General features: G+C 43.2%; 1 protein-coding gene across 2 annotated transcripts in view; it reads left to right on the top strand.

The window, feature by feature from the left end:
• Positions 1 to 19,670, top strand: part of LOC147462723 (uncharacterized) — a 60,955-nt gene that overhangs the window by 8,128 nt on the left and 33,157 nt on the right. For both annotated transcript variants that reach the window (XM_086485221.1, XM_086485214.1), the window contains exons 4-5: positions 10,969 to 11,089; positions 11,172 to 11,306. In XM_086485221.1, coding sequence (XP_086341347.1) covers positions 10,969 to 11,089; positions 11,172 to 11,306 — 256 coding nt within the window. The remainder of the gene's footprint in view (positions 1 to 10,968; positions 11,090 to 11,171; positions 11,307 to 19,670) is intronic.

The following is a 19,670-nucleotide window of genomic DNA, read 5'->3' on the forward strand; positions in this document are numbered from 1 at the left end:
TCTCTCGAAGTCTTCGCCATCAACCACAGGCGTTAGCAGATCATTGCAGATCCTCACCATCGCAGGGGACCTCATCTGTGCTAGCGTTTTTCACAAGCATGCCATTAGCGTTTTGTAGCATCTGACCCAGCGTTTTTGGCAATAGAAAGGCAGCACCAGCGTTTTGTTTTCAGCCTTATCTGCTGCCTATTCCAGCGTTTCCCACAGCTTGGACACCTCAGCTTTTCCAGCATTTCCAACCTCAGCAAAGCCCTAGCGACTTCAACCAAAAACGCCAGCAGATCTCAAATTTTGGTAGCGTTTTTGCAGCAGCAAATCAGCCTTGAAGAAACGCAGTTTTCAGCCTATGCACAGTAGCAGATTAGCCCCATTCAGTTGCAGATGATCCCCCAAGTCTAGCCCAAGAAAACGCAGCCAAAACAGTCATTTTCAGCCACCGAAACAGTCCCCGAATTCAGCGATTAGAAGATCCCAGATTTCAGCCATCAAGTCGTCGTCGTCACCACCGTCGTCGTCATCGGCATAGTCCCATTGCATCAGTCATTGCATACGCATTGTACACCTTTGTGCAATCAAAGTAGACCACTCTTGCCGACGAGAGTGGGGCCTTCGGAGAAGGGTTTTACAAACCTCTCGGTGTCGTATCTATTCTCTCTCCTTCTCTGTCTCATTCATTTGCACGCACAACATCCACTCACTTTGTTCGTGATCATAGCACTTCTCCATAAGACGGAAAGCTCTCTTTCCCTAAAGAACTAAAAGGAACCTTGAGCAATAAAGATCACTAATCTTGAGAAAATGCAACATTCATTCCGCTGCACCTTACAACAAATGCAAGAGATTCAGGACAAGGAGACTCTCTCAGTCTCTTCTTCTCCAAAGCATGACACATAGGATTTGCATGATGATACGCATGATGATTTGAATGATAATGATGAGTATGATGATTTGGATGACACTGACAAGCATGATGATTTGCATGATCAAGATGTGATTTTTTCTCATAAGCATGATGATTTGCATGAAGATAACATGATTGTTGACAAGGAGGATCAGTTAGTTGACGCTTTTTCTAGCGAAGCTAACCTTATTGCAGGTTCGATCAATCACGAAGGATCGATCTTGGCTCTCGTGCCTAGGTCCAAAGAACCCTTACATGAAGTACTATGTGTTTGCATGATTAGTAAGCACGCATTGTTCGAGTGTTTCATTCGTGATCGTTTCCTGTACTCTAGTCAGCGTCTTTATGTGATCTCTTTCCCTAGGCATGGCATATTGTATGTTGAGCACGTTTCACTCATGAATGAGCACGGATGTATGCGGATTATTCATGTAAAGCTGAAAAGTATGCATTCAAGGAAGTCACATTCCATGTCTCTTCCTTGGCATGACACATTTGTAGAAAGAGCACATGAAAGTATGAGCACCAAGCATGGGCATTTCCGTTATGATTTGCCACAATTGATTGACTTCGATCAGAAAAACATGATTCGATCTCATTGTTTGCGTGTATGTGGTGAATGGTTTGGCAGTCCGTCGCTTTGTTCATCTACATTGCATGCATAGTCTTTGAGGAAGACAAGATTTTTTCCACTCACTTTACATGGAATGGGTATGTTCATGTTTTTGGGTTGGAAGTGGTTTCAGGAATTTTCAGCTGTGGAGATTCTTGAAGACGGAAGAAGCATGACTCTAGACGAAGTTGAAGCATCGAGGAGCCACATAAGACTTTGTCGCTTTCGGCCCGGCCCAAAGAAGCAAGCGTTGCAGACCTTGCACGACGTACACATCAGAGTGGGCCAGTGATGAGTCCCTTCTAGGATTCCAGATGCTATTGGCGATCTCCCTCGACTCCATACAGTTCGGTGCCAATACCTCACTTTGAAAAGGAGGGGATGTCACGTGACACATCCAACCCTATGTGTCCGTGGACAAGCTACAGCACGACAAGGGTTCAGTCAGTCTAGATTTAGAAGTGATCTGGCACTTTTGTGAGTCTATTCGTAGACCGTGCATGCCCAGTCACTTAGTGTAGATGTATATCCTCTGGTTGCACACAGCATGATCATAAGCATTCCCATCAAAATCATTTAGGGGAATTTTCCAGTGCATTTAGCCTATTTTCCCTATTTTTGACATTTTTTCACTTATTATTTTTAAGTGACTTTTGTTGGAAAGTAGGTAGGGCAAATTGAGTAAGTTTGTATATAAGCAAACTTAGACTAGCACTAATTAGCAGAAGAGGCAACAGGAGCACACGCTCAACAGACACCTTCTCAGCAGAACCCCCCAAGAGACTTAGCGTTTTTGGAGCAGATCCAGTACCTAGCGTTTTGAACACCAGATCAGCCAGCGATTTGCACTTGTAGATTCCGGCGACAGCAGAACATCAGACCAGCCTAGCGTTTTGCATTTGCCAGACAAATGGCGACAGATTCCAGATTTTCAGCCCTAGTGTTTTTGCATCTGCATCCAACCCTAGCGTTTTGCAGATTCTCCGCGACGGACTTAAACATCAGAGTTTTCAGTTTTCAGCAGTCAGACATCGCAGAAGAAGTCCCAAACCTTGCAAATCTCACCTTCCCGCAGCAGTTCCTTGCCGCATGGTCAGATCCCGCAAAGTTTACTGTTTCAGCCCGGAAAACGCAGATTTCAGCATCTGCGTTTTCAGCGCGTCGTCGTTGCATCGTCGCCATAGACATCGTCATCGACATAGAGTCAGAATTCAGCAGATAAAGATTTGCAGATTTCAGCCCTTAGCAGTTTCAGATTTCAGCCATCTCGTCGTCGTCCTCATCGTCGGCAAGTCCAAGCATTGTAGAGATTTGTTCAATCATAAGTAGACCGCTCTCGCCATAGAGAGTGGGGCCTTCGGAGGAGGGTTTTACAACATCTCTGGTGTCGTATTCTCTTCTCTATCTCTCAGTCTCATGCACTTCCATTCACCGTGTCCATTCACTTTGTTTGTGTCCATTGCACTCTCTCACTAAAGGAACGGAAGGCTCTCCCTTCAGTAAGTAAAAGGAACCTTGAGCATAGTTCGGAGCACTCATCTTGAGCAAAGTTCAAACATTCATTCCGCTGCATCTTACAAGAAGCCTAAGAACCAACTGTTCAGGGAATGGACTTGGACGACCCGAATTGAGAATTGGATGAATAAATATATTTCTGCGGTTAACTTTAGCTCAGTACGCTACCATGCGTGGGGCAAGTGGGATGAGAGACACTCGTGCCTATTGTTGGAACCCTATAAGACAACCTGCTATGAACAGACTGATAGATACTTGCTTTCGCTCAATAGGAGCACTGTAGTAGATAGGCGTAATGAGAGAGCGTTGGTTCTCGCAAGGATAGGTGGCTCAAATTGGCCGGTAGTTGGAGGTCCAAACACAGTGTCTGTCCACTATGCTCCAAGTTAGATGGTCGATTGCTTTCGCCTTTGATGATGAATTGCTGGGCGCTTCATGGTCCTAGGGGGTGATGGCTAAACCAATCCAACTCCACCTTTAACGACATCGACCTGCCGTTATATCCTGATGAGATGATCATTATCCTCCTTGGTGGGGAGCTCGCAGGAAGCGGATACCCTCGTGGGTACGTTGTGATCCACACTCCAGGAATGGAACCGCTTGGTGAGGTTGTGCCCCGGTACTTGGAGTGCTTCGCATAGGTGGATGGAGGGATAATGCCTTCCTTTCCATGTTTAAACTTGTATTCTGATTGCTCTTGAGGGAAATGACTTTATCCTCCCAAAGCGACGACAAATGATTGCTTAGAGCCATTCAAGTACCTTGTCCACGCGGGGGAGCTAGCCTCGCCAAAATGGGATTGGGAGGTGGAAGGGAGGCACCACCAATCCCAGCGGACGCCACTTGTGAGTCGATACCCTTCCAAGCGGGTAGGGCATTTCCTTTGGGAGAACCATCGGGTTTCAAGGGCTGTTTAGCATGGTGACCGATAAGCTACCTGGTAGAAGAAACTCCAAAGGAAAGGTCGAAGCAATTCCTGTAGTATGTGGGCCTTTGATGTGAGGTACTTGATTGTTGTCACGTCCATAACTTTTTAGCGATATGGGTCTCTCAAGGGCTCTGCTTTAAGAGAGTAGATAAGCCTAGCCTCTTGGGGAGACGAGTCCTCACGTAGACTAGGCGAAACTAGTGACAAAAGCGTATGCCCTAGGAGTCCTCACGTAGACTAGGCGAAACTAGTGACAAAAGCGTATGCCCTAGGAGTATGGGTTCAATTGAAGCCTTTGTCGTCTCTTTCTCTTTTGTATTTAATTTGTATGTATCTTTTTCCATTTTGTTTTGGGGAGACGGGAGACGACAAAGGGTACCCATTCTTGACTCCTAAAACTGTAAAATAAAACAAAACAAAACTTCTAAACTGCAAGGGAATCCGTCCTAGACTCGACTTTTGATTTAGAGAGATTTTGGTGCCGTTATGTTTCCGAAATTGGGTCGAAAATCTGCAATTTCAGCCCTGACAGGTTTGGACAGCCTGGTGGGAGTTTGGTTTAAGTGTTCGGATCGTTTGTTTTCAATTGAATAAAGAAATACCGAAAGGGGGGCCAATCTTTGGGGCCTACAAGGTTTCGGTCCTTGTGTGCGTAGTGACAATTTAGTTGTTGGATGCATCTGTGTTCTCTCTTCTTCTCAATCCTCTGTGTGAAATTAAGAGGGAATTGAATAAGTACCATCCTCTAGTTTGTAATGGCTGGTTTTATGGCTCCATCAATGGGATAGTCACTTTTTTTCAAAGAGTGCAACCTGGATTGTTGTGGGTGTAAGCAACCCAGAGCATATCATTATGGCAGAGAAGAGAGACGAGATAACTGAAGAGGGATCTTCGGACTTCCTCACATGGCACAAAGCAAGCTCTTACAACTCTTCAAGAAGAGGGCAGGTTGTTTAAAGCTCAACTACTTAGCTGTATTGAATTTTTAGGAGCTGGTCAAGAATCCAAGGATGCAGGAATTCTTGCAGGTTCCTACATAGGATATACAGGCTTCGACATAGGGTATGTGTGAGCCGTTGTAGGAAAAGGCGATTTCTCATGTGGGGGGTGGGGGGGGTCTTGATGCTCGAGGGAAAGCCCATGTGATTGAGCAACCAGTCGTGTCCATGGAGTATAAAGGAAAGAAGCCAAAGCCCAATGGAGGACTTGTATGAGATTTGTATAAAGGAAAGAAGCCAAAGCCCAATGGAGGACTTGTATGAGATTTGGTTGGTGATCAATCAAACACAAGTGCCACGAAATTGTGCAGAGATTGGGGCAAAGTTAGGGACCAAACAATATTGGTTTTCTATGATCTAGGAGCCCGTGCAAATTTCATATCACTAGAATTGGCATCAAAGTTGGGCATTCGTGCAGAGACGATGGGTATGGCGGGTGAAGCAGGTTTGGCATGTCTAGGCCATTCAGAGCTTGTTACTCCCATTTTGGGGAAGGTTCGTCTACACGTTTAGAGTTATGTGGGATGCGGAAGAGTTTCATATTATGCCACTTTAGGGTTGTGATGTGTGATTGGGTATCCTAAACCCGAGTTAGTTCTCCCTTCAAGTCAGTTTAAACGAATTTGGATTCCTAAAGGTTCTCGTTCAGATCCGCCTTCTATCCCTGAAATCAATCCAGTTGTTTTGCACAACACTATTTCTAGTAGAGTACAAGGTCTCCCTAGGGCTTCAATCTCTAGAATTGAGAGTGATGACCCTTCTAACCATAGAATTTTTGCTTATAGAGATTTCAAACGGAGATTGATTTACCTATCTAGAGCCATGGAATTGGGTTCTTTTTCTTATAAAATATTTGAAAGGTATAATATAAGGATCCTATTTAAGCTCTTGTATACCCTTGAGAACTACTCTTATGAAGATTTGGAGCTAAGAGAGTCTCATAGTACTCAACTTCGAGTACTGTTAGGCAAATTTCTGAAGTCCAAATGTCCTAGTCTGAAAAATCCCTTGGTTGGAAAGAAAGATTTGTTGATAACTATCTTTACCTCCCCTGACTTAGACAAGATTGGATTAAGCTCTATTTTGAGATCTCAAGAAGCTTTGGATGCTCTCCCTTCTTGTGTGAGAAAGGTATGGAACCATCCTGTCGTAGCTTTCAAATATGTGAAAACTTTAGGACAAAAAGCTTTCAACTATAGTGACATAGGACGTAATCTTAAAAAGCAAGAGAGGCTTGCAATCTCAAGTATTGATTGCCCTTGTAGTAAAACTGACTTTTCTTCTTACGTAAATGGAGCTTTGGGTCATGTAGTTATTGCCGATTGTTCTATCCTTCCTTCGGATTCCTTGAAAGACCTTTTCTCAAGAGGTACTAAATGTAGGCTCCCTTCCTCAAACGACTCTTGCCTTCTCAAAGCCATAGAAAAAGGAATTTCTAGTTTCGTAGTAAAGTTTGAGGAGTCTTTAGGAGTCCAAGGTATTTTTACCCATTGGAAGTCTGTAATTCTCAAGAAAGCTTCTTTGAAATTAGCATCTTGCTCTCGGAACGTTTCTTCAGGAAGGAACAACTTATCTTCTTCTGATCGTGATGCTCTTAGGAAATTTCATCGTGATTTTGTAATCTCTTATGTAGATAAGTGCTCTAATAACTTTGTTGTTACGTGCAAAAAGTTCTATTTAGAATGCTTGTTAGGTGAAGTAAATTCTCAGACTTACAGTGATTGTGATCTTTCAATGCAAGAGGTTATCTTGAAACATCAAGACTTTTGTAAGTCTTTTGGTTTCAAGTGCCAGCCTAAATTACCTTTTTTATATACCGTTTGGAAGTTCCACAAGAACCCTATAAAGCCTAGATTTATAGCTGCTTCTTGTAACACTTCTTTGATCGAGGTTTCCAAATGGCTTAGTTATTGTTTCAAAGCCATTTTACCTAGCATAAATGAATCGTGGAATAATATGCTAAAGGAAGCAGACGTACCTACCGATTCAAGTTGGATTTTAAATGATTCAGTAGGTGTGATTCCTGTTTTAAAGTTTTTGAACTCTTCAAGAAGCCTTAAGGAGAAATCTTCTCCTTTATGTCTCCAAAATTTTGACTTTACAACGCTATACACGAAGCTAAATTTGGAGGACCTTAAATTTAGAGTCAAGTCTCTTATTTCAAAAGTTTTTGCCTACAAGCTTGAGAAGGATAGGTACAAGGCATTGCTAGTAGAAAAGTCAGCCTTGAACTTTGACTTCTTATGGCTGAAAAATAAGAATGTAGATGTAGACAAAGGAAGAAAGAGATTCACCAGGATTGTAGATGACATTGACATCATATCTTGGTTAGATTTTCTTTTGGACAATTTATATATAACCATCGGTGACTCTCTTTTCAAGCAAACAATTGGTATCCCTATGGGCACCAATTGTGCTGTTTTTCTTGCTAATTTCTATCTTTTTACTTATGAGTTTGATTTTATGGAGCGTCTTGTCCTTGCTAACACTTGCCCAATATTTTTGCACAAGTTATGCAATGTAAGACGCTTTGTAGATGATCTTTTTGTCCTTGACGTTCCTTCTTTTCAAGATTTTATGTACTTGAATTCGAGTTCTGTAGGCGGAGGGATTTATCCCAAGGAGTTTTGTGAACTTAACTGTACCACAAATAGTGATTGTTGTGCCTTTTTAGACCTTAAGGATTTTCAGACTCCCTTGGGATTAGAAGTAGATATCTATGATAAGCGCCTTGAACTAGAATATGCCAATCTAAAAATCATCCGCATGCCTCACATTTCTTCGAACATTTCTCTTTTAGCTAAGTACGGTGTCATTTGCTCTCAACTATTTAGATTTTCTCGTCTTTGTTCTAGTAAATCTACTTTTGTTGTTCAATCTTGCCATCTTATTTCTTTACTAGTTGAAAAAGGATACTCATTCAAAAGAATTATGAAAAAAGTTTGTTCATTTTTGCATCGTAGTAAGTTTATTTTTAGTGTTTCTTCCTTTGGAATGTTCAAGATAATCAGTAGTAAATTCAATAGAAGTGGGGAGCTAAAAAGCCCACTTATTGTTTGACTTAATAACACCTTATGTTGTTGTTTTGATCTTTAGCGCTTCTAGTATTTTCACTATAGCTTGACAATTGCTAGCCTTTATCATGGCTGAGTATGCCCATCACCTCCGGAGGGTGATAGAAACTCAGCTCGTTGGTTTTGTAGAGTACGTTCAAAGCATGAATGACCTCTATATAAACCTGCACCTACTCTTGGGCACTGACGACGTGAGTAGGGATGTCATAGCTGTTGTCCAAGCTATGCATGATAAAGGTGATAATCTTATTCTTCCCGTTTGGACAAGCAGTGAAGTTGAGATCACATATTGTCAAGTTTGGTTCTTTGCTCTTCGTAGGTTTGTAGTAGTATTCATTTTTCGATTTCATATTTAGCTTACCTGAGGACTTAAGAATGTGTTCCGTTATAGGTTGTTGTGTGAAGTTTGATTTCTAGGATTAAGTTTTTAAGATGTCTTATCCTTTTTTTTTTTGCTTAAAGTTGAGTACTTGTTTTAAGCCAAGTAAGTTGCGTCAACTTATTTTACACATGCCTTTTCTGAAAACATTTTTAAGTTAATAATGTTTTGTTTTATCTAGTTTTGTTTCGAAGCAATCAAAGTGATTTAGTTAGTTAGTTTGTTTGTTTTTGTTTTTCTTTTCTTTTCGTGTGTCCCTTGCTTTTATAGTTTTATGAGTGCTTTATTCCCTCTTATAATTCGTGAGTTCAGACTATTCTGAACTTATGAAGGTATATAAAAAGATTACCCTTGTACATAGAGGAAAGACTCATGTCCCTGATGTAAAGCTTAAAGGCGAGTGTGTTCTAGTTGTTTTTCGCTTCTTCCATTTCATCTGTAATACAGAATTATCTTTCTGTGTACTCTATCTTTGCAAAGAAGTACATGAAGTTGTATATAATTTATTTGCTATAGGACAACTTTTTTGAGTGGTTTCTATGATGTTTTTTTGGACTCTTTGCCAGGGGAGTTCCCTCCTGAGAGACGTGACGATCATAGCATAGATCTTGTGCCAGGTTGCTAGTCCACCGAATAGGCCACCATACAAGGTTAGTGCAGCCCAACAGAAAGAGATCACGTGTCAGGTCAATAAGCGTTTAGAGAAGGGGCTGATTCAGCCTAGTTCATTTCCCTTTTTGTTTTCCCATACTCCTAGTGTAGAAGAAGCATGGTTCATGGCGCATGTGCATCGACTGCCGAGCTTTAAATAAGAATACCATGAAGAACATGTTCCCCATACCAAGGATAGATGATATTCTTGAACGTCTTGAGGGAGCGGGAGCGTGATACACATTAGGTCAGAAGGTGTCCATAAGGCTACTTTCAGGACAACGTCTGGTCTTTATGAGTTTCTTGTCATGCTATTTTGTCTCACAAATGCTCGTGCCATGTTCAATAGAATGATGGACAAAATATCAAGAGCACACAGAAACTTCGTGGGTACATTCTTTGATGACATGATTGTCTTTTCAAAGTCTGAAGGGAAGCATAGGAATCATTTAATTGCATTCTTTGACCACATAGAAACTTCGAAGTTCGTGGTACATGCTTTGATGACATGATTGTCTTTTCAAAAGCTGTTATTGTGCTAATTCTTTCTATCTTTTGTGGTGCGTATGCCCTATCAACTACCTCTTTTTTGTGCTAAATTTTCCGATTTAATGCCTTTTTTAGTGCTAGGCTTCATTATGGCTGAGTCTGCCCATGATCTCCGGAGTCATGATAGAAACTCAGGACACTGACCTTTGTGTTGATGTATGCTCATGTGTGTGTGAGTGTGATGTGTGTTTTGTTGGGAGCATATGTTAGTACCTAGTTCTAAGCCCATTGTTGGGCACTGACGACGTTGTTGGGGATGTCGTGGTATTTAGTCAATACTATGCATGATGGAGCTGATGGTTATATTGTCTTGTGGGTGACTACCGTGAGGCTATACCCTACACTTTCCTTTAAGGGTGAATTTGGGCTTATCCTGGATTCATCTAGGTATATCCTGGATTCATCTAGGTATATTTTTTAGTCGTATAGCGGACATGCAGACTTCACATTGTGAAGTTTTCGTCTGAGTTACGACCAATTGATATTGCGCTAATTCTTTCCACCTTTTATGGTGCGTATGCCCTATCAACTACCTCATTTTTGTGCTAATTTTTTCGATTTAATGCCTTTGTTTTAGTGCTAGGCTTCATTATGGCTGAGTTTGCCCTTGATCTCCGGAGTCATGACAGAAACTTAGCACTCTGAACTTCATTTGGGAGTTTCTATTAGTCATTTTAGTTTAGGGGAGAACTGTAAATGATCATTAGTCACTGATGTTTTGAATGATGGGTTTCTGACGTTTCTAAGACAATCACTTGTTTGAGGATATGTGCACTTTTCATTTACGATCCTCTCCATTAGGTAAGAGTTCTGTAAGCAAGCACTTATGCAGCACGGAGTTCAAGTTTTTTTCGATTTGCAGCCGATAGAGTAGCAACTTTGAAGTGCTTAGGCATTATGAAGTTTCCTTCACTCATGGATCTTAGGCATAGATTCTTTTCTTTCAAACTTCATGCATTTCCGATTTGACTGCCAGACATATCAAACAAGGTATGTCAAGGGCTAGGGATCTCACACCACACGGGCTGACCTAAAATAAACTTGCATGTTTGATTCTTTGTTCTTGCATCGTATAGAAATTATATATGGATCGAACTATGAGGTGGAAAGGTGACTGTTGGTGTTGGCAGTTTTTAGTCTACTCTTAATAATATAGCTCGCTTGCAAGGATAACACTTGTAACAGAGCCTCATGGGTGAAATGTATTTTTCAGAAATCAGGGTTGAGTTTTGGGTTTTTGTTTTAGGGTAGAAATTACTTGTTTGATTAATGGTATGAAGTCCACGATTGATCCTTATTATAATTCAATTTTTTTTGCATACCTTCATGGAATTAAATGTAAACAGTCTTGATTTTGCAGCTGATCTTCGTGTCCATTCCTTTTTCAAATCCAAGCATTTTGATAAAGGAATACTTCCAATCCCTGGGGCTCACAAGGCACTGCTACAGATAGCATCCTTTTGTAACCTTTGTGTTGTAACGTGAGTCTTGAACAAACATCTATTCATGAGGTTTATTTTCATCCAAAAAATTTATCATTTTCATTGCTCTACCATCATGCAGCTCCCGACAGAATATAATAAAAGAAGAAACCCTTGCTTGGATCGAGAGACATTATTCAGGAATTTTCAGCGAAGTGCACTTTGGAAATCATTTTGCTCTTGAGGGTGAGGCTCGCACAAAATCAGACATTTGCAGGTAAGTACTTGGCTGTGTAGTTTTAAGTGTAATTGTTCCATTTACCGTCCTTGCCAATTTATCAAATTTTTTCTAGCATTGGAGCTTACAAAATTTGTTTTTAAAACCTGGTTACGATATAGATAGGATTTGATGAAACCATCCTCACGATAGGCTCAATGCCTTATAAACATAATATGTTAGATGGTGCAGTGCAAAGAGTATAGAGAAGATCTAGCAATCATACATCACAATCCTTATGTTCCTTTACATTAAGGATGGTTCTTTCCCCAAATTAGTGTAGAGAGAGATGTGTGTAGCTGGAAAGATAGATCTTTAAATCTGGATAGGCAAAACTGATAAAGATGGATTTGTAGATTGCTCTGTGTGCTGCGTGCGTGCGTGCGTGCGTGTGTGTGTGTGTGTGTGTGAGAGAGAGAGAGAGAGAGAGAGAGAGAGAGAGAGAGAGAGAGAGAGAGAGAGAGGAATATCAGCTTATGGCATGGTAGTCACCGTCCGACATTGCGCGCAACAGGTGTGCCTTGCGCTTGTTGTATTCTGTGTGCGTGCACGCGTGTATGTATGGGTCTGTGTGGGTGGGTGTGCTTGTGTGTGTGTGAGAGAGAAGAGCTGACGCGAGCTACAACAGCGGGCGAGATTCAGCAGGGGCTTTCAGCATCAGCCAGCAGATTTGCGCGCGCAAGCCAGCTTTACAGCGGGCGAACCTTGGCAGGGACACTTGGCCTTTGGCGACTTTGTGTCTGTTAGTGTTTGTGTGTGCGTGTGTCGGTGTATGTGGAGCGTACGTTCGCCTATGTGCACCCGCTTTGGCCTGGTACGGATTTCGCCTCCTTCCTATGTGTGTGTGCGTGTGTGGGTGTGTAAAGCAATGGCGGTTGGTTTTGGGTGTAGTGAATCCTTCTCCTACATTGCGAAGGCCCTTTTTAGCACGCCGGTGGTCGAAGATAATTTTCACCTGCACGCGGCCCTTCTGTCAGGTTTGGTTTGAGTGACCGTGGGTGTGTCTGTGTATTTCCTTTCAGCAGGAGGTTCTTTTTGTCGTTGTGTTCAACAGAGTAATCCTAGAAAGCTTGCAAAATAAAATAAAATAAAATAAATAAAATAAAGTGGGTGCTAGTCCAGTGTCTACTCTAGAAAGTGCAGTGTTGATGGGATATGGCAGAAGAAGCTGTATATAAGCGTAGGAAATAGGCGGTCTTTCCTCGATGGATGCTGCAAATATCATCAAGGAGTGTTTGTTAGAGGATTTTGTTGATGCTCGGAATGCTTGGGAAGGTCAGGAGCCAGCTACCAAAGTGGTTATTCCGGCTTAGCAGCTTATGGATACGGTTGTACAGTATGTGTTGAATGCGGTCATTTTGTTCTTCCCTCTCAAGATGTCCTCGGCACAAGATATAGGTCAATGGGTTGATTTGCTGTTGAAAAGACAAGCTGTCCGAGGAGTGTATTTTGGTGCCCGTGGTTTTTATGAGGTGTTACTGGCAGACATGGAAGCTCGCTCGCAATTTTTGGAAATGTCGCCCTTGTTTTTCAATATGCAAATGACACATGTATTGCCTTGGGCGCTTGTTAAAGACTATCAGAGCTTGATACGACATAGGTGCCCAATTTGGGTGGAAATAGTTGGATTTCCACGAACTTGGAAGCATTTTTTGCGTCTCCTAGCTGTTCAGTTGGGCAAAGTGATATGCCCCCCAAACTTGGATACTAATTCCAATAGATTTTGTGTGTTGTGGGATACCGATACGCCGATGCCGTCAGGAATAACGGTAGACTCTGGTGATCCAATGGTAGGCAAAAGGCCGTTTAAACTCAAATGGGAAAAATTTGCAGGTGCATGTTTCAGTTGTGGAAAATTTGGCCATATGCACTCTGAATCCCAAGAATCTTTGTTGAAACGGGGGATGCTAATGGAAGCATGCAGGCCAAACAGGAAAAAGATCAAAATAAAAGAATGCCTAATGTGCATCCTGTTGCAAAGGCAGATACCAAAGGTAAAGCCAAAATGACAGATTCTATTTATGGTTGGCAAACTTCAAAGAAGCCAGTTAAGCCTCGTGTTTCGCCTGTTTCAAGAAATTACGTGCCTGCTTTGGATGCGAGAAGTGGTGGATCTTCTACATCTACATCTCATGATCACAAGTCGCTCCTTGAAGCGTGGGACAGAGTGGTCAAAACATTTTTCAGCTCTAGCGTTTTTGGTTTGCAGATCAACCCCGGCATTTTGCAGATTCACCGCGACGGAACACCAAGAAGCATCAGCGTTTTCAGTTTTCAGCCTTTAGACATCGCAGAAGAAGTCCCGAACCTCGCAGATCTCACCTTCCCGCAGCAGTTCCTTGCCGCACGGTCAGTTTCCGCAAGGTTTACAGTTTCAGCTCAGAAAACGCAGATTTCAGCATCTACGTTTTCAACGCGTCGTCGTTGCATCGTCCCGACATAGAGTCAGAATTCAGCAGGTAAAGATTTGCAGATTTCAGCCCTTAGCATTTTCAGATTTTGGCCCGTCTCATCGTTGTCCTCATCGTTGTCGACATTGTCGGCAAGTCCAAGAATTGTAGAGATTTGTGCAATCATAAGTAGCCCGCTCTCGCCATAGAGAGTGGGGCCTTCGGAGGAGGGCTTTACAACGTCTTTGGTGTCGTATTCTCTTCTCTATCTCTCAGTCTCATGCACTTCCATTCACAGTGTCCATTCACTTTGTTTGTGTCCATTGCACTCTCTCACTAAAGGAACGGAAGGCTCTCCCTTCCGTAAGTAAAAGGAACCTTGAGCACAGTTCTGAGCACTCATCTTAAGCAAATTCAAACATTCATTCCGCGGCACCTTACATTGGTATCAGAGCTTGGGCGGTGTTGTGTATCACTCAAGGAAAGAACCACAAGAACCACATAATTTTCTTTTGCTTGTTGAGGTCGCACTAACCCAAGTCCTCTTGGGCGTGTCGATTCCTAATTGTGTTTTTGAAGAGTGACAGGAATCCCAAGAAAGAAGGGCTTGTCCAGCCTCCCCTTGGTTCTCTTTTCACTCATTGAGAGCAAACCGCGCACTTAGCGGCCGGCCAATCGACGTGAGGTGGGAAAAAGCAACCTTGGTGTGAGCGCAAGGCTGCCAAGGGGTGCGCCCGCGGAAAAGAGCAGAACTCGGGTGAAGAGAAGATCCTTCTCTAACATAGATTGCAAGCGAAAGAAGAACTGCAAGAACCCAAGAACCTCAAGACCCTCAAGAACCCAAGACCCACAAGAACCGAAGACCCACAAGAACCCAAGTTCCTCGTGAACTTAAGAACCCAAGACCACAAGAACCCACAAGAATCCACGACTTCAGTGGATGGTCATCACTCGAAGCGGAATGGATACTTCGCTTGGAGGTGATGAACATGAGAAAGGCGAAGAAGAATTTTCCCCACCAGGAGACGCTCCCTCTTCCCAATCTACGCCAAGGATTGCACTAACTCCTATGGAGGAGTTGAGGCAATTGTTTATGGAAAGAAAGTTAGAACGTGAAGAAAGAGAAGCAGAAAGAAAGGCCTAAGAAACAATGGCAGCCATAGATCGTAACTACGAAGAAAGCGTGGCAGCCATAAAGCGTAAGTACGACTTGGAAGTCAAGCCAAATTGGAGCGCGAGAACAACGAAAGACAAGCAACATTTGATCGCGAGACCAAAGCAAGACAAGAACAGAGCGACCAACACATGAAAGAATTCTTGTGACTCTTTTCTATTGTGCAGGCGCAGTTTGCACAGATTCGGGAAAAGGAGACTCTCTCAGTCTCTTCTTCTCCAAAGCATGACACACAGGATTTGCATGATGATAAGCATGATGATTTGGATGATAATAATGATGAGCATGATGATTTGGATGACAATGACAAGCATGATGATTTGCATGATGATCAAGATGTAATTTTGCACAAGCATGATGATTTGCATGAAGATAATGTGAGTGTTCACAAGGATGATGTGTTAGTTGATACTTTCTCTAGTGCAGCTAACCTCATTGCAGGGACAATCAATCACGAAGCACCGATCTTGGCTCTCGACCTAGGTCCAAAGAACCCCCACAGGAAGATTCGACCAATCAGGAAGAACCGGTCTTGGCTCTCGAGCCTTGGTCCAAAGAACCCTCACAGGAAGTATTATGTGTTCGCATGAGCACGCATTGTAGGAGTGTTTTATTTGTGATCGTTTATTGTATTTTCGTCAACGTCTTTTTGTGATCCCTTTTCCTAGGCATGACATATTGTATGTTAGCACGTTTCACTCATGAATGAGCACGAATGTATGCTGATTGTTCATGAAAAGCTGAAAAGTATGCATTTTAGGAAGTCACATTCCATGTCCCTTCCTTGGCATGACACATTTGTAGAAAGAGCACATGAAAGTATGAGCACCAAGCATGGGCATTTCCGTTATGATTTGCCAGAGTTGACCCAGAGTTGACCCAAAGTTGATTGATTTAGATCAGCACGACAAGATTCGATCTCATTGTTTGCGTCTGTGTGGTGAACGGTTTGACACTCCGTCTCTTTGTTCATCTACATTGCATGCACAGCCTTTGAGGAAGACAAGATTTTTTCCAGTCACTTTACATGGAATAGGTATGTTCATGGTTTTGTGTTGGAAGTGGTTTCAGGAATTTTCAGCTGTGGAGATTCTTGAAGACGGAAGAAGCATGACTCTAGAAGAAGTTGAAGCATCGGAGGAGCCACAAAAGACTTTGTGTATCTTTCGGGGCGGCCCAAAGAAGCAAGCGTTGCAGACCTTTATGAAGTTCAAGTACCGCACGACCCACACATCAGTGGGCCGGCGAAGAGTCCTGCTAGCACTTTCTGGCAGAAGAGGCAGCAGGAGCACAAGCTCAACAGGACAAGCTACATCATGACGAGGGTTCAGTTCAGTCAAGTGAGTCTAGAATAGGAAGTGATCTGGCACTTTCGTGAGTCTGTTTGCAAACCGTGCATGTCCAGACACTTAGATTAGATGCATATCCTCTGGTTGCACACAGCATGACCATCAGATTCCAGTCAGATCCCATCAGTAGCATTTTTACAATGCATAGGCCTTTTTGCCCTATTTTTGACATTTTTCACTTATTATTTTTAAGTGACTTTTGTTGGAAAGTAGGTAGGGCAATTTTGCTAAGTTTGTATATATAAAAACGTAGCGATAGCACTTTTTGGTAGAAGAGGCAGCAGGAGCACTCGCTCAACAGGCACCTTCTCAGCAGAACCCAAGAGGCCTAGCGTTTTCTGCATCAACAGGACAACCCTAGCGTTTTTCATCTACAAGACCAACCTTGGCGTTTTGTGCACAGCAGATCAGCCCGACGTCATCACGACACAGCAGATCAGCCTAGCGTTTTGCATTTGCAGGACATTTGGCGACAGCAGAACATTTTTCAGCTCTAGCGTTTTTGGTTTGCAGATCAACCCCGGCGTTTTGCAGATTCACCACGGCGGAACACCAAGAAGCATCAACGTTTTCAATTTTCAGCCTTTAGACATCGCAGAAGAAGTCCCGAACCTCGCAGATCTCACCTTCCCGCAACAGTTCCTTGCCGCACGGTCAGTTTCCGGAATGTTTACAGTTTCAGCCCAGAAAACGCAGATTTCAGCATCTGCGTTTTCAGCTCGTTGTCGTCACATCGTCGCCATCAACATCGTCTCCGACATAGAGTCAGAATTTAGCAGATAAAGATTTGCAGATTTCAGCCCTTAGCATTTTCAGATTTCGGCCCGTCTTGTCGTCGTCCTCATCGTCGTCGACATCGTCTGCAAGTCCAAGCATTGTAGAGATTTGTGCAATCATAAGTAGACCGCTCTCGCCATAGAGAGTGGGGCCTTCGAAGGAGGGTTTTTCAACGTCTCTGGTGTCGTATTCTCTTCTCTATCTCTCAGTCTCATGCACTTTGTGTCCATTGCACTCTCTCACTAAAGGAACGGAAGGCTCTCCCTTCCTTAAGTAAAAGGAACCTTGAGCACAGTTCGGAGCACTCATCTTGAGCAAAGTTCAAACATTCATTCCGCGGTACCTTACAACGGTACATCCTGGGTATTTCGGGGGTGGATCTGTGTTCCAGAGTATGGTTGGTTATGCTCCTGGAAGTCAGTCGTACATGCCAGGAACAGTGTTTGGCGGCATGCAAGGCATGATGCCAAACCTCATGTATGGTAGCATCGGCATGCAACAGGGTTTTCAGTGCAACCAGGGCCAGTTTGGGGTGCCACAGGGTCATTTTGGCATGGCTGTTTTTTATGGACAGCAACGAGATATGGCAGCTCTGACGTAAAATGTTAATGGCCAAGATGTGCCGATGATGCCTACTACAGTGCCCATGTTGCAAACCATTCTTTATGACCACTTGGGGGCACTGGAAAAGCCGGAAGCTTACAAAGAAGGTGGTGCAGCTGTGAAGTTCAGCACTTTCAGCGGCTTCGAGGATAAAGCAAAGGCTCTCACTTTTCTCCAACAGTTTGATACAGCTTATGCAGGAGGGAATTATAAAGGCCTCTAAGGTCAGGAAAGTTGCCACTTTCTTAAAGGACAATGCGCTTACATGGTGGACGACATTATTAATGCAAGGACAAGCACCTGCCACTTGGGTCTACTTCAAGCAAACGTTTGCATTTGCTTGGCTGTCAAACGAATTTGAAGCCGACGTCATGACAGATTGGCACCAGCTTACTTCGGCTACATGCAAGAGCTTGTTGGAGTACAGTCGGAGGTTTTGTAAAGCGTTACTCTCAGTGACCTCCTATAGATTTGTGCTATTGACAGAGCAGATAGAGAAGTATTGTTGTGGGCTGCCTAAAGGCCTTCGGGACTATTGTACCAAGAACAGAGTGGCTACCCTCACCCAGCTCATGGAAGTTGCTAACACTGATCTTGCCTTGTTGAAAGGAGAGGACAGTGGGTTTCCGAGCAACAAGAAAGGAGGGCAGCAAAAGAAAAATTCAGCGAAGAAGCCCTTGGTGAAAACGGCTCCTGAAGCGTCACAGGGGTCAGTGAAGGCCACCAAAGACAAGGATTCAGCCGGGACTTATGGAGCGTAGGCAAAGAAACAGAAAAGGAAGCCTTTTGTGCGCAAGTCGCTCGAGGAAAAGGAGGTCCTAACGGCTGAAAATAAATGCTTTATATGCGAGCGGCCTGGTCACTTTGCTACCAATTGTCCTCAAAGGAAAAGACCAGCTGACTGAGATGATAAAGAAGACCAGAAAGGCAAGAAGTGTAAACGGCAGGTTTGGTGCCAGATACGGTGGGTGATAGGCCTAGTACAGATGCCAGCGAGTTATGCAGAGCATGGGGTAAAGTTAGAGATCAGACGGCACTCATCTTCTTTGATCCAGGTGCCAAAGCAAACTTTATCTCACCCGAGTTAGCTATGAAGCTGGGCATTAGAGCTGAAGAGATGGGGTACACGGCACATGCAGGGTTGGCATATTCTGGCCACTCAGAGTGTGTTACTCCCATTATTGGAAAGCTGCGTTTGCATATTCTATCATATGTAGACCCAGAGGAGTTCTATATCATGCCATTGGAAGGGTGTGATGCGCTACTTGGAATTTCTTGGATGTTCAGAGTGCATGGAGTGCTGGATGCCTTCGGCAAGACGATCACCCTTCAGCATAGGGGCAAAACTCATGTTTTGGATGTAAAGCTCAAAGGAGAGTCTGTCCCTATTGTATCTGCTTCCGTTGTCACTTATGTAATAAAGAATCATCTTTCCGTGTACTTGATTTTTGTACGTGATGTCTCAGATAATTGTTAGTCAAATTTATTTGTGTTGGATAAAGAAAGGTGAGCATTTCTGCAAAAGTTTAGTGACTGTTTTTTTGATTCATTATCGTCGCAATTGCCGCCAGAGAAACCTGAGGATCATCGGTTAGATTTGGTGCCAGGTTGTAGCCCACCAAATAGACCTCCCTACAGGGTTAGCGCGGCGCAACAAAAATAGATTATGGGCTAGGTTGAGGAGTTATTAGAGAAGGGGCTGAACTCTTTTGCTCCCGAGTGCTCATAGTGCAGAAAAAGGATGGCTCATGGCGCATGTGTATTGATTACCATGCGTTGAATAAGAATACCATCAAGAATAGGTTTCCTATTCCTAGAATTGATGATATTCTCGATCGTTTGGAGGGTGCTGCAATTTTCAGCAGAATAGACCTTAAGAGTGGGTACCATCAGATTCGTATAAGGCCAGAGGATGTGCACAAGATTGCGTTTAGAACGAGATTTGGTCTTTGTGAGTTTCTAGTGATGCCGTTTGGGCTAACAAATGCTCTTGCCACGTTCAACAGAATGATGGACCGGATTTTCCGCTCGCATCAACAGTTTTTTGGGATGTTCTTCGATGACATGATAG

The sequence above is a fragment of the Adiantum capillus-veneris genome, chromosome 2 (assembly GCF_014529385.1).
Source record: "Adiantum capillus-veneris isolate H3 chromosome 2, ASM1452938v2, whole genome shotgun sequence".
In the NCBI taxonomy this organism is placed as follows: domain Eukaryota; kingdom Viridiplantae; phylum Streptophyta; class Polypodiopsida; order Polypodiales; family Pteridaceae; genus Adiantum; species Adiantum capillus-veneris.